Source organism: Pollachius pollachius (assembly GCF_949987615.1).
Source record: "Pollachius pollachius genome assembly, chromosome: 11".
In the NCBI taxonomy this organism is placed as follows: domain Eukaryota; kingdom Metazoa; phylum Chordata; class Actinopteri; order Gadiformes; family Gadidae; genus Pollachius; species Pollachius pollachius.
The window spans coordinates 7,992,319-8,006,105 of record NC_136944.1 but is presented as its reverse complement, the minus strand read 5'-3'; the positions used below and the strand labels follow the sequence as shown (position 1 = coordinate 8,006,105).

General features: G+C 43.0%; 1 protein-coding gene across 1 annotated transcript; it reads right to left on the bottom strand.

Annotated features, from left to right (window-relative positions):
- Window positions 1–3,710: 3,710 nt before the first annotated feature.
- Window positions 3,711–12,533, bottom strand: slc2a6 (solute carrier family 2 member 6). Its single transcript, XM_079746884.1, has 8 exons — window positions 12,302–12,533; window positions 9,418–9,686; window positions 8,505–8,601; window positions 8,168–8,267; window positions 7,696–7,889; window positions 6,176–6,351; window positions 4,757–5,037; window positions 3,711–4,345 (listed from the first exon to the last, which is right to left on the bottom strand). The coding sequence occupies exons 1-8, from the start codon at window positions 12,377–12,379 to the stop codon at window positions 4,041–4,043; spliced, it is 1,500 nt and encodes a 499-aa protein (XP_079603010.1). The 5' UTR covers window positions 12,380–12,533; the 3' UTR covers window positions 3,711–4,040.
- Between the last annotated feature and the right edge of the window lie 1,254 nt (window positions 12,534–13,787).

The following is a 13,787-nucleotide window of genomic DNA, read 5'->3' as shown; positions in this document are numbered from 1 at the left end:
TTGTGCGTGCGCTCTCTCACGCCCGCTCTCTCTTGCTCTCTCTCTCTCTCTCTTGCTCTATCTCTCTCTGCCTCAAATACCACAAACCAGTTTCTCTTTAGCCACCTTGCATTCACAGCAAGTCCCTTAATCTATTAGAGAATGAAGTGAGCCATCCTAACAATGAACAAAACCAAACATATGTGCATGCACACACACATGCACGAACACATGCACGAACACACACACACACACACACACACACACAAACACACACACATAGTTGTCCTTTTCATCATCATCATCACAAGACACCCACACCCTTACTTAGACTGAAGGAGGATAACAGAGTTGCAGGTGTGTCTATGACACGGTGACAGAGAGCTTTGGGTTTGGCCCTGGTCACGATGTCAACGGAGAGGAAGTGAGATTGTGTGTGTGCTTCTATGTGTGTGTGGGTGCGTGTGTATGTGTGTGTGTGAGTGAGTGTGCGTTTGCCGACCTGATCTGCGGCATTCCATATGCCAATGCTGTAAACGACATGGTTCGACATTCCATAAAGATGTGTGTGTGTGTGTTTGTGTGTGAATGCTTGTATGTATGTATGTATGTATGTATGTATGCATGTATGTATGTATGCAAGGGCGTAGGAACCGGGGGGGACGGGGGAGACGTGTCCCCTCCAATATCGGAGACGGAGTAATCGGCGCATTTGTCCCACCTAAAAATTATACCGGATCTGTCAGGTTTCCGATATGTGTCCCCCCCAATGTTAAACTCATTCCTACGCCCCTGTATGTATGTATGTGTTTGTGATTTCTTTTGACTATGCATTTAGACAACGACTTAGTCATATTATCAACACGTTTAATGATAATGTTCTTAACAATGGAAAGAAGATGAAAAATCGTTCAACGTCGGTCAGATAAATGTCAAAATAACGTCAGCCGATTCGACGTCGGTTCAGAGAAAGGCGTCAAAACGGCTTTTCTTACCGTGGGTTCACACCAAAAGCGGAGGAACATTTTGGTGTGTTGTAAAAATATACAGAGTCAAAGCAAAGACGCAAATAGATCTTTTGGCGGCTAAGCCAACGGCACAAACAGCTGGAATGCCGCGGCGCAAACTACGCGGTTCGCGCAAAAATTTACAGGATTCTACTCACGAGAACGATGCAAATTCCCCCCATTCATTTGTTCGCTGGCACGAATTTCGCTTGATGCGCAATCATTTGCGGGAGAAAAGTTTGCGGTTTGCGCGAGTAGAGTAGAGTAGTCGCATTTGGTGTAACTGCCCCAAAATACGACCCTCTAGCAGTGTCGATTACCAATGTGGCATCGACGCTAACCGAATGACAAAATGTGTGATGGGATAATTCTATGTTATTATTTGTAAGATTGTCTTAGTAGGGAGGTGAGAGTCTATCAAGATAAAAAATATCGGTCTTGAAAAAAAAGTATAACGTTGTGTTTTGCCAATGGTGGGATGAATAGGTTGTGCCATAACACGACTTCCATTTCACGTCTCCCTTAACCTGACTGAATGTTTGGTGGTGCGATTATTTGTCTGTAAAACTGAAATTGATATAATATATATGGTCCACAAAACCAAGTTATATTGATTCCACATACGGACAGCTGCCCTGCTGGCCAGTTAAAAGTTAAAAGTTTGGGCTTGATTTTACAATATTGGTATAATGTTCATATAATCAATTTTGCCTTTTTACCATATGATAAAATTGAATTGGTTGAAAATGGGTCAAGTTATGGCAGAGGCCCATGTGACCTGGACTGGACCATGGTGGTAAAAATGTTTAGTGGGTAGACTTGGACTTAGGACCGAAGACTTGAGACTCGACTTGGACTTGCAAAAAAATGACTTGTGAGAATCCCCCGTGCATGCATGTGTGCGTGAGTGCATGTCTGTGTGCGCGTGTGTGTATGTGTTTGTGTATATACAAGTGATACAATAAACTGTATATATATACTTTTCCTCTCACTAGTTTTCAGACAATGAGTACCACTGGTGTTTCTTTAATGGCTAGCTTAGTGAATTCAAGTTATGTCATTTTAATAATAGGACTTCTCAAACTGGACTATTTTACTGTTGATGTGTAGACATGTACATCTTTACTGTTCATGTGTTTTGTAGACAATGTGCACGTCTTTACCTCTTAATGTGCTGATGTTTAGTTCTTTAACTGCTAATGTGTAGACATTTAACTGGAAGGTTGTAAACTTCCTTCACAAATACTTTACCTGGAGTCCTAGGTAGGCCACGTGTCGGAAAAAAAAGCATTCCCATGAAGGAATAGATGATTGAGCGACACAGACATAAAATATGTTTGTCATTTACTGAATGGAGAATTAGTGCCATTAAGTTATACGTTTGTAGCAAGTTTAGTTTAGTTTAGTTCATTTATTTAGCACACATTAACATTGATGATGCAAGGAGGGAACGGAGCCCAATAGGCTTGTACAAGAGTTCCAGCCTTTTCAATAATCACAATCAAATCCGATTTATAAGGCTAACAAATAAACTTTAGAAAATAAGGAGACAAAGTACATAAATAAGCAAAGTTCAATGGAAAATATGTAATAAATACATGTGGTAGTTAGAAAAAAAATGTGGGGCAAGGGAGAGGACAGGAAGTGATTAAATGATTCATGAAAAGATAAGATGTTTTTCAAGCTGCTTTTTAAAGAGTTAGTGGGATGATATGGATCTTTAATGGGGGAGGTAAGACATTCCATAATGCATGGACTCTATAAGACATATTCAATTGATGATGTGATGTGCGGGTATAGGTTACTATTGCTGCTGTGTCTAGTACGATATGAATGTACATCAAATTAGTTAGCAAAGAAAGTCTGAAAACTTTCAGGGAGATCTTGGTTTCTGTAAATAACAAGGCTAGTGCTACACACCAACTAGGGGGCTGCCACACGCCACCTAGATGGCTTTTGTTGGGCTCCATCAGACAAAAGGACTCAAGGCGGGGATGTTGAAAGCCAGTTTATTGTTAGAAGCCTGTAGATAGAAACTTGGCGCTGGTGCTCCATGTGGCCATGCAGGGGATCTCTCTCCGAGTGTGTGCGGTGATGGCTGGTTTAACCTGTGCACATTGATCGTTCAATGTACAGCAGACGTGCAGCCTCACCCAGCCCCAGATTCCAATGCGTCTGACCCGGGCCGGGTGTGGCTGCTTACACTGGCCCTCATCCATCATCCATCAGGCACACTCCTTCAGCGTTTGATTCCAATAGTCTGACTGTAGGTTCAGACTCCCATCCGAAAGGTTTCCCTTGATCGTCATGCAACCCATTCTTCTAAATATTCTGAAGTTACACCCATACGCCGTTAAAGCCAGTAGGCCTGTTTCTGCTAAACAAGTTCTCAGCCGATGCACTTTCAGCAGCCTTTAGACATTAAAACTCCCTGTGTTTACACCCTTCAGTTGAGTCATCATCATTATACAGCTTGTCTCTCTTTAAGGCGTTTCCTTAAACTTTAAACTTCTTGTTAAAAGCAGGTTCCCAAATTTCAGTAGTTCTTGTTGCCTAGTAACGACAAGGTGGAGTTTGTTGCTACAGCTTCCGCTGGGCTCCGGATATTGTTGTATTAAGAAGACTCAAGTGTAGACTTAAACACAGCTCACTCTTATCCACATAGCACAAACACTACTCATGGAAGAACTGCACACCATGATCATCGCAAAAGTAATTTTGGAAGTAGTACAGACCACAATCATTTTTTATTGATATTATTTAACAGAGAACTGTTCCAAGTCCAAGGCAAAGTTGAACACAGGTGAGCATATCTTTTTATAGCGAGGTTCCCTGACACATTTTTGTTGAGGGTAAGAACTCCAGAAGATTCAGGAAATACTACCTGCAACTTGACTGTTAGTAGGTGATGCACAAGTTTGGGTAAGATACAACGTACATTTCAAACATTTCCAAGCCCTAATCTCAACGAATCATTGATTTCCATGTGTGCGTGTGCACGTGCTTGTCCATTCAAGCTCACAGGTCTTATAAACCCAACCCTGGGCCGCGCCACTAGCTGCTAATAGTGAAAGTGCGTCCGGTTCTGAAAAAGTTCTCAATCTCCTCCAGCGAGCGTCCCCGTGTCTCTGGGACGCACACGGCCGTGAAGAGCAGGCAGAACACACACACCACGGTGAAGCACAGGTACGGCACGTACAGGCTGTACTTGTCCGCCAGGTACATGAAGAGGTGCGTCACTGCGAAGGCCGTCAGCCAGCTGACGGCCACGCACAGGCCTGAGGCCACGCCCCGGGCCACCAGCGGCAGCACCTCCGCCATCAGAAGCCACGTGATTGGTCCCCAGCCCATGGCGTAGCCTATAGGAGGCAACCAGTACGGTGTAAACAAGCTGAGGGTCATGGTTTGTGCTATTCTACTGGCATACCGAAACACCATTACGAGGAATAAATGTGGGGTCTTTTGACAAATCGTTTGACAAGGCAATATCTGACCTCAAATACATATAGCCCCAACACTGTATTAACAGCTTGCCCACACAAAGAATAATAAATATTCAATAAAGCCACAATAACACCACAACATGTCGACGGTCATTCGGTCTGGATCGCTGAACTACTCTGGATCGCCGAACTACTCGTGGAGGTAATGCAAATGGTGGCCATTCGGCTGGGAACCAGTTTAGGGTCAACACCAGCCTAGTTCGGTTCCTGGTTCCTTGTTTCCTCTAGAAGGCCCCAAACTCACTGAAGCCTTTGTAATGAACTCACCGAAGATGAAGATGATGACGAGGAAGAGCGGCACCAGGCTGAGCCCTGCGGGCGCGGCCCCGAGGGAGTCGAACCCGGGCTGGCTGAGGTGGGTGACGTTGGGTGGGGGCGGGGGGGGGATGCACCCGTTGACGTGGGAGTACATGGTGAGACTCAGGCTGGACAGAATCATCAGCATGCTGGAGGTGTACAAGAGGACCTTACGACCGGCCCTGTCCATCAAACTGGCTGCTATGGCGACTGAGGCCAGGCGGACGACTCCGACGATGACAGCGGCGATCCTGAAAGGCGTTCAACAACTGTTTAACTTTTGTCGCTGTGAGAAAAGATAAATAAAGGTTAATATCGTCCGTGTCGACGGTGACCAGCAACAATGTTTGTGCAAACCACCCTCCTCTTGCGGTGTACACACGCTCATAAATGAGGGCAGTGCTGTGCCAACGACATCCAATCCTATTCCGAAAAAGTCTTTAGCAGCTCACAGAGCTGTGTCTTTGGTTGGCACAATGCAAGTCAGTGTAAACCCACCCATGACCCGGCCGGTTTCTCCAAAAGTTGCCACAAATACAAACAACCAAATCGATTCTGTTTTTCGATTGAAATATTCGGACGGTTTTACAATAACTAGTGTCCCATCAGCAACTGATGGGAAGATTAACGATCTGTACTTTCCGTAATGCTAGCGAGTGGAATGCTCAGAATTTATGATCTGCTCGGAGGCAAATTCACAGAATGTACGTTAGCATTCTAGTTAACATTCTGATAGGGATCTGGCTTGTGGCATATCTAGCGACATCGCTTTTTCATCATTTGACGTCAGCTCTTCTGAACATTGGAAATAAGGTTCGCCCACTAATACGGAGCATGAGCTGGGTTGACATGAGGCTGTTTAGTTTTACCCTACTGATGATGCGTTGCTGAACCACCACCTGCCGTGGCCTGTCTGACCGAGGCCGGGGCCCAGTGTATGTTACGGGCCCAAACCCCAGGGGACATAAGACAGGGGGCACCATAATCCATCCATTGTTTTGTGAAATTGTAAGTTCATCTTGTGTTACCTTTATTTTTCACACATACACACACATACACACACACACTCACACACACAAACACATGCAGATTCGTATGTAGGCAGAAGGATGGGAGAGACATTTCGGCCACAGTAAAATAAACTTCCAAACATTGGTCTAACTTACTGGTATGGAGGCAGCAGTTGTGCTTACATTTAAATAATAAATAATAGGATGATGATCATTAGGCTGTTTTGGTGCCCCCTTCTGTTATTAATGTGTATGTAGGGGCGGCGCTGCCAAAACGTCTATGGGTAAGGGGAGTATATAAATAATATATGAATAAAAATTCTGTAGACGACCCAAACAGAAGTTGTAAAATCAAGAATGGATCCTTCTTGTCACCTACCCTGGATCCAGAGCTACTTTGCTTGTGGATAAAATGTACTGCAGGTAGACCAGTGTGGGAGTGATGCCAGTCATCTGCTGCAGGAAACGCATCCCCACTGAGATGAGGATTGGCCGGTAGTACGTGGGAGAGGCCAACTCATTCAAGGTGATGCCCCCCTGTGATCTGATGCTGTTCTGTAACGCACACACAAATGTCATCAGGACAACACTTATTTATATATACATTACAATAATCCGATCTATTTGTGTCTCATTATAACGTGTGAAGATTGTATTCATTATAGAGTAAGTTTCAACTTATTTGTCAGATTTAGTATTCTGGTATAACAGTAACTTTTGGGTCGTGATGTGACGATTTTGCCCAACAACCCCAGAAATCGGTCCTATTGACCTCCAAGATCGCCGTGTGCAGAGTATCAGGGTATGATTTTAATCAAATAGTAAGAGAATACAGTTAATTTTTTGATTGTAATTCACACAATAAGCAAGGCTTTTCCATACATAACACGTCCATTGTGGGTCGTCAATTTTGGTCTCAATGTTGGTCAGATATATTACCGTGACCTATTTTTGCGTGTTGAGACATATTTTGACACGTCAACGCAGCAAAACACGCCTAAACCGAACCCATTTTTTATTATATGGTTGTGAAACATTACAGCATAGAGCTAGCGATGTATCTATCTTTTCCAAAGCTGCTTGATTTGTTTCCTCCTGGCCCTAGTTGCTAGTCGAAAAAACATTCCCTAAATTTGCGGTAAAAGTGGTATCGAGGTACGTTTTGATAGATTCCCAAAAAATCGATCGGAACGTAATTTGTATGGCACTTTTCACACAAGGAGATATAACACAAAGTGCTTAATACAATCGTCGTCGTCCCCCACCCTCCCACACACTGCCCCCTCTCCCTCCCACCCATCCTGACCCAAAGCTTTGTGAAAATAAATAAATAAATACATAATTGGTTCAATAAGTTGTTTAATAAAAAGCCTGACTTAAAAGCTAGGTTTTGCGTTTGCCCTTAAAAATACCAACACTCCTCGGGTCATCCGGCAGGGCGTTCCACAGACTTGGAGCGTAGTAGCGAAAGGATGCCTCGCTGTGAGTTTTTGTGCAAACTTTTGGAACCATTAAAAGACTGTTGCATTTTAAAGGTGACATATTACACCACCAGGTGTGTGATTGTGATTAGCCGTTACAAGCCGTTTGGAAAATCAGCCTCTTCTGACATCATAGCTGGGCGTGTCCGGCTAGATGACGGAGCAACATTTGCTACAGTCCACTGGGTAAGCTGGGAGACTGATCTATCTGTCAGACTGATTTTCAAAACGGCTTGTAACGGCTAATCACACTCACACCTGGCGGTACACCTTAACATTTAAATAATGTCCGACAGTTTTTCTCCAATAGTGAGAGGACGCCTCACCTTGTGTTTTTGTACAAACGTTTGGAACCATTCAAAGACCTCTGCCAGACGACAGGGGATTCGACAGGGTTCCTAGGATAGGCAGCTCTCACCTGTACAACGCGGAGCTCTGTGTGCACGTGGTAGTTCCTCCCCCTCAGCCAGCGCAGGGCCTCCTCCGCCTCCTCCTCCCTGCCCAGCGAGAGCAGCCTCCTGGGGGAGGAGGGCATCAGGGCCACCAGGGCCACCATCAGCACCGCCGGGACTCCCCCCGCCACCGCCAGCCAGCGCCAGGGCAGCACCGTGCCTGAAGGACGCAACGCACGCACGCACGCACACAAACACACACACACACAAACAGAAGTTTTTCCAGGAGAGTTTCCGACTTCTGGAAAAAATTCCAGCAGTTCTCGTTTCACTTCACTCTGCGGTGTTGACTGACGCCGCTCACACAGAGATGTGAAACCTCGGACAAACAACAACAGAACGCAACACTATCACACCATAACAACATCACACAATCACACAACACATCATGAGAAAAACACTATAATACAACGACACAACATGGTTCTTCCCTCTTACCCAGGGCGTAGAGAACCAAGGCCCCAGACACTGCAGTGATCTGTGGACAGGAGCCCATAGCCCCTCTGATCGCCGGGTGAGAGATCTCTGAGATATATACCTGAAATGCACACACACACACACACACACACACACGCACACACAGACAAACGCACACATACACGAGTGAGCACACCCACACATGCACCCACACACAAGCATGCATGCACACATGTATACACACACACAGACACACAGATACGCGCACTCAACCGCGCGCACACCACATGTAGAATCAAATGCAGGCGGAAGAGTGCCACAGTAGAATAACGTCCTCAGTAACATCGGTATATCTCACTGGTATGGAGGCAGCAGTCATCCCCCCAGCGACGCCCGTCAGGAAACGCCCCACAAGAAGCATCCACCTGTCTGAGGCTCCACCCATCAGCATGTACCTGAGAGGGGAGGGACATACATTCATGATCCCTGTGTATTGTGTTGGCCACAATCTGGCCATACAGTTTGTAATACCTTAGATACAATTCCTAGCATCCGTGTACATTAGTACTACAGGTACAATAACAGGTGCATTACTCTGGCACAATTACACAGAAAACGCATGTTATTCTGTTAAACCTAGCGGACTTTGGGTTACTAATGGCAACAATCACTCTTAATACTGAAGAATTGTGTAATAGCATTGAACCCAGTCATTTGCTATATTACGACTATATGAATATAAATAAATAAAGAATAGGATTGTTACATAATGTTATACACGGGGAGAGGTGTCTTGCAGACTATAGGGAAACCCTGCAGGCCTGCCGAATCCACTCTATACCCGCCTTAAATTCAGGTTCCATAAGCACGTTTTTACTTGGAGAGGTCTATTGCAAACTAATCCAAGAGTTGGTGTTTGATGCGGGGGTTTAGCTCCACTTTAAATAAGACTAGTGTTTGTAATTACTGTAATAGTATGATGGAGTAAAATATGAATTAGATAAAGACTTAAGCCACATAAGTAAATCTGATTGTTTAGCCCCTCCGGATTATACCCGGAGGCTGTGTGTGTGAACACAAATGTCTGAATCAGCCCCTCCGGAGAAAAAACGAAAAATCGTAAAATATCGCAATATTGAAAGAATCACAATGTATGTCGTGTTGGCACAAACACAATCGCTGCTTATTCCTGTCACCAGTACTGTTTGATTAATGCACCACCTTACGAGACCACCACAGGGTGCGAAACGCAGAGGGAGAGATTCACCCACCCGACCGCGGAGGGCAGCGCCGAAGTCATGATGCTCATTTTGCGGCCGATCATGTCGTTGAGCAGCATGGCGCCCAGCCCGCCGGCCGCGGCGCCCAGAGAGTAGATGGAGCCGAACCAGGCGTACTGCGAGGAGTCCATCTGGATCCGCGGGTCCTCAGAGCCCTGGAGCGCGGTCTGCACCGGCGAGGCGTACACCAGGGAGTAGCCGAAGCTGAAGTTGCCCAGGACCACGGAGAAGACGGCCAGGAACAGTCGGGAATTGTTGACCTGGATGGAAAGAGGTCACAGGTCAGGACTGGAGGGACAAAGGTGGAAAAGATGCGTTGTGCGTCTTTTGCTACACTTGTGGTCAAACATAGTGTAACAAGATATGTTACACTATAAGGGGGTTATTTGTTTATTAACACGGCGGATGCGCGCGCAGAAAGATGGCAAAAAGAAAATTAGTTTGACCGGTTGCCATGGTTATCTCCGTGTGGTTAATTTGCAGTTGCGGTGTTAATTTGCGATTTTGTCAGCTTTCTGTTACATCAAACTGTAATCAGACAACGCGGTTATATGGTATAGACCCTAGAGTATCTGTGGTATAAAAGCTGGGACGAATTTCGAATTATAAATATGTACAATCCATAACGTTAGCTCTCTGGCTCATAGCTCAGCGGACTAGAATACCTCCCATTGCCAAGTCGTAGCTACGGTCCGTCCTATTTATGTGAACAACTTTATATTTGGATTGTAAAACGCATAAAAATATAAATGAATGATCTCAAGTTCTCTTCATTGGCAAGTGACCATGGTATAAGCGGGATAATGCCCTTCGAGGTGTCAAAAACATGTTTGATCGTTCGTAATTAAAGGGGACTACTTTTTGAGGGAGATGAACTCAGAGTATACATTTAATAAGCATGCAATACGAATAAGAAAAAAACATTATTATTAAAGTATTTGAATTGTTTTATTACGTTGTCAAGCAAGAAGTAGAATAAATGGGATAATCAGTCTTATTAAAATGGTTTGTGCAACCAACCGCACAACAAGACATGATTGCGGCTCTTGTCGCTCTCGTCTCTTTCTGCCAACGACATGCGCGTAGAGCGGGGAGTGACGTAGAGTGACGTAGAGTGACGTAGACTGATAATCCCTCCATACGTAGATGGATACTTCAGTATGTACAGCACTCGAGTTGAGGGGGGATGAGGGGGGATGGCATCCCCCTTTGGAATTAAAATTATCAAAATCATCCCCCTTCTGAAACAGCCATCCCCCCTTCCCATCCCCTGTTATTTTATCAAATTAATGTGGAAATATTACCGCTATTTCATTATAGCGGTTTCCTTTTTCAGTTCGGCGCAACGTTACTTTTCCCAAGAACGTATTTGACAGCGATACTGTATTCTCGGGCAGTATGCTATTGCGCAAGCACGCAGGCACGCTTGCGGCGCGCCTGCGTGGTGCGCAATAGTGCCTTCACGAGCTCTCATTCCACACCGGTCTCTGCATCTCGGACATCGCTTCCGCAGGCAACTCTGTCCCCTTTTCTCCCTTTCATTTCAACCCGGGAGCAACGCTAGTCTCCCTCCTCTGCCGAATGCATTAATGAAAAAATGAGAAAAATAATCAGTTTTTAAAATCCTTAAATGTGATGCATGCCTCCGAATCGTGTGATGCGTCCGATCAGCCGTGTTTTTGGGGATAAAATACATAATAATAATAATAATTATTATTATTATAATAATTATTATAATATTATTATAATAATTATATTATAATAATTATTATAATAATAATAATAATTATTATTATTATTATTATAATAATTATTATTATTATTGTCACACGTTGGTCTCCCACCATATGCGCTGTCATCAGCACAAATGATCTGTCCCTAAAAGTTAAAATCCACCATCCCCCCTGGCTTTTTTTTACAACTTGACCACTGAGTATGTCCCAGGTTGGTTGATGATCTCTGTGCCAGTTAAAGGGTAATTCCGGTGTAAAATGGATTTGGGATATGTTTTGCATGATAAGGAGTTGAAACGTTCGTTTTGGAGCTCAAAAAACGTATACAGACGCTTTCTTCAGTTGGCTGTTTTTAGCCGATTCTATCAAAACGCTATAAACTTGGAACGATGGGGGCACCGGTTATGGTAAAAACTAAATCGCTATTTTAAACCACTTGAAAGGCTAAAAGTAGCCCGACACTTCTTTCGTAGTATAATAAGGGTCTTAACATATAAAACGAGGTATTGAGAACTTTGTAAGTGTACAGATTGTTTATTAAAATGGACATTTTATACACACAATACCATCAGTAGATCACCCGTCTACGCTATTTTGTTTTTAAGTCTCGATAGGTAGATTGACGAACACAGAGATTGTGACATCCGTCAGCAACACGGAAATTCTGTGTTCGCCAATCTATGATGGTATGATGAGTTCACATGTGAAGGGTTACCCATCTGTATTTGTATCTAATATATTGACTCCGCTCATTAATCACATAGAAACTTAATTGTAATTTATGAAAAAAAAAAATATGCATATATATATATATACAGTATATATAACTACAGAAACTATGGATTAACATTTTTTTACTTTTACTAATTTCTAACCTCAATATATTTGTTGATATAAACGACATATGAATCATCCAATCTATGGATCAATTTAAGAAAAGGTAAGTACTTATAGTACTAGACCTACTTCTACTACTACTACAACTTCTACAACCAATACTTGTACCACAATACAACTACTACTACTACTGCTAGTACCTAGTACTACTAATTATTATAATAATAATATGAACATATTCTTGTCACGTTATTACGTTAGGATATGTAGTGGGTTAGTATAATTAAGGTCAGATGTTCACCTACCAGGGAAGCAGTCGTTGGTTGTCTGTCCAGCAGAGCAGTGTTTTCATCCGAGGCGGCAGCCTTTGACCGGTGATCCATAATGACGGCTGATGTCTGAATATATCAGTATCAGTTACCTGTGATGCTTGCTTTGATATGCAGGAGTAATTCCTGACTAACTGAATACATTGAAATGGTAAGTACCAAAAAACAAACACATACCAATATGTTCCTATTAAACCAAAAACAGACAGTCCTTTTTCTGATCCTCAATTTTACCAAATGAAACTTACTCTGGTTTTATAGACCACCACTGAGCCAGATGGGTGTGGAAAAAAAAAGCCTACTTTGCGAATGGGATTACCCAACTGATAAAAAGATATCTCAGCAAAAGAGGTTCGGAATGATGCAGCAGACCACACTCGCCACTAACTCATTCTCCCTCACCTTCATCGTCCAATCATGGCCTCCGTCATGACGGAAATTGTCGCCTTTTAAAACATTTTGAATGATGTCGACAGAGACCTCAAACCTAATAGTGGTTGGTTTTGCAACCACCGAATTTTTCTCAGGGACAGAAAACAGAAACTGAAAAATCTCAAATGGATATTCCCAGATGAGGTAACCTTTAGCGAAAGCAGAACAGAAGACCATACCCTTATCAGCGGGTTGAATCCTGCAACAGGCTACACTTTTCCGAGTGAAGCCAGCTATCACGAGATTCAATACAGCTGTATTTCACTGAATGCTCCTTAATCATCATATAGGGTTGTGCGGAATGGTCTTCCTGTTATAACTATGTCATGGTGGTCGTTATTTATAGGCCTGGGCTTTAATGGAAGCTCCATTAAACCTATATTTTCTTTCAAGAATGTAGACATTGTTGCATTTTCTTATATAAGTATTTGTATAAGAAAAAAGTATTTTCTTATATATCCACCCTTAAATACAAATATGATGTTTGTTTAAACTACTGTCCGCCACCAATAAGCAGCCATCATGGCTGTATATGATACCACAATGTTGAATAGAGCAGTAACTAAAGTTAATACAGTACTGCAACAAATACTTTTGTTTCAGAGTATTGGTTTTCTAATATATAAATATCTAATATAGAGTTTACAATATTGGGCAACAATAATAAACAATGATTATATAATAGATATTAAATAATGTCAATTTCACTCAAAAATATACAATCTCAAACTTTATTTTGTTTATAGATTATCACACTATGCGTTGGGGATATGTTTTGGGTTAATTTAAATCTTCTAGTGTTCTATGCATGGGTTATTCCTATTTTCAATCCTACCTGCAAAAAAAGGTTTGTCATGCATCGAGAAATAACTAATAATTTTTTCAGGTTGCCCCATTATTCTATACAGAGCATAAAGCATAGAGGCTTATTGATGTTCTAATAAAACTACAACACCCAGCACCACGCGTCAAATGTTTTTGTCCCTGCCTGCCACCCTTACAAAGCGTCACGAGTTCATGACAATATTGG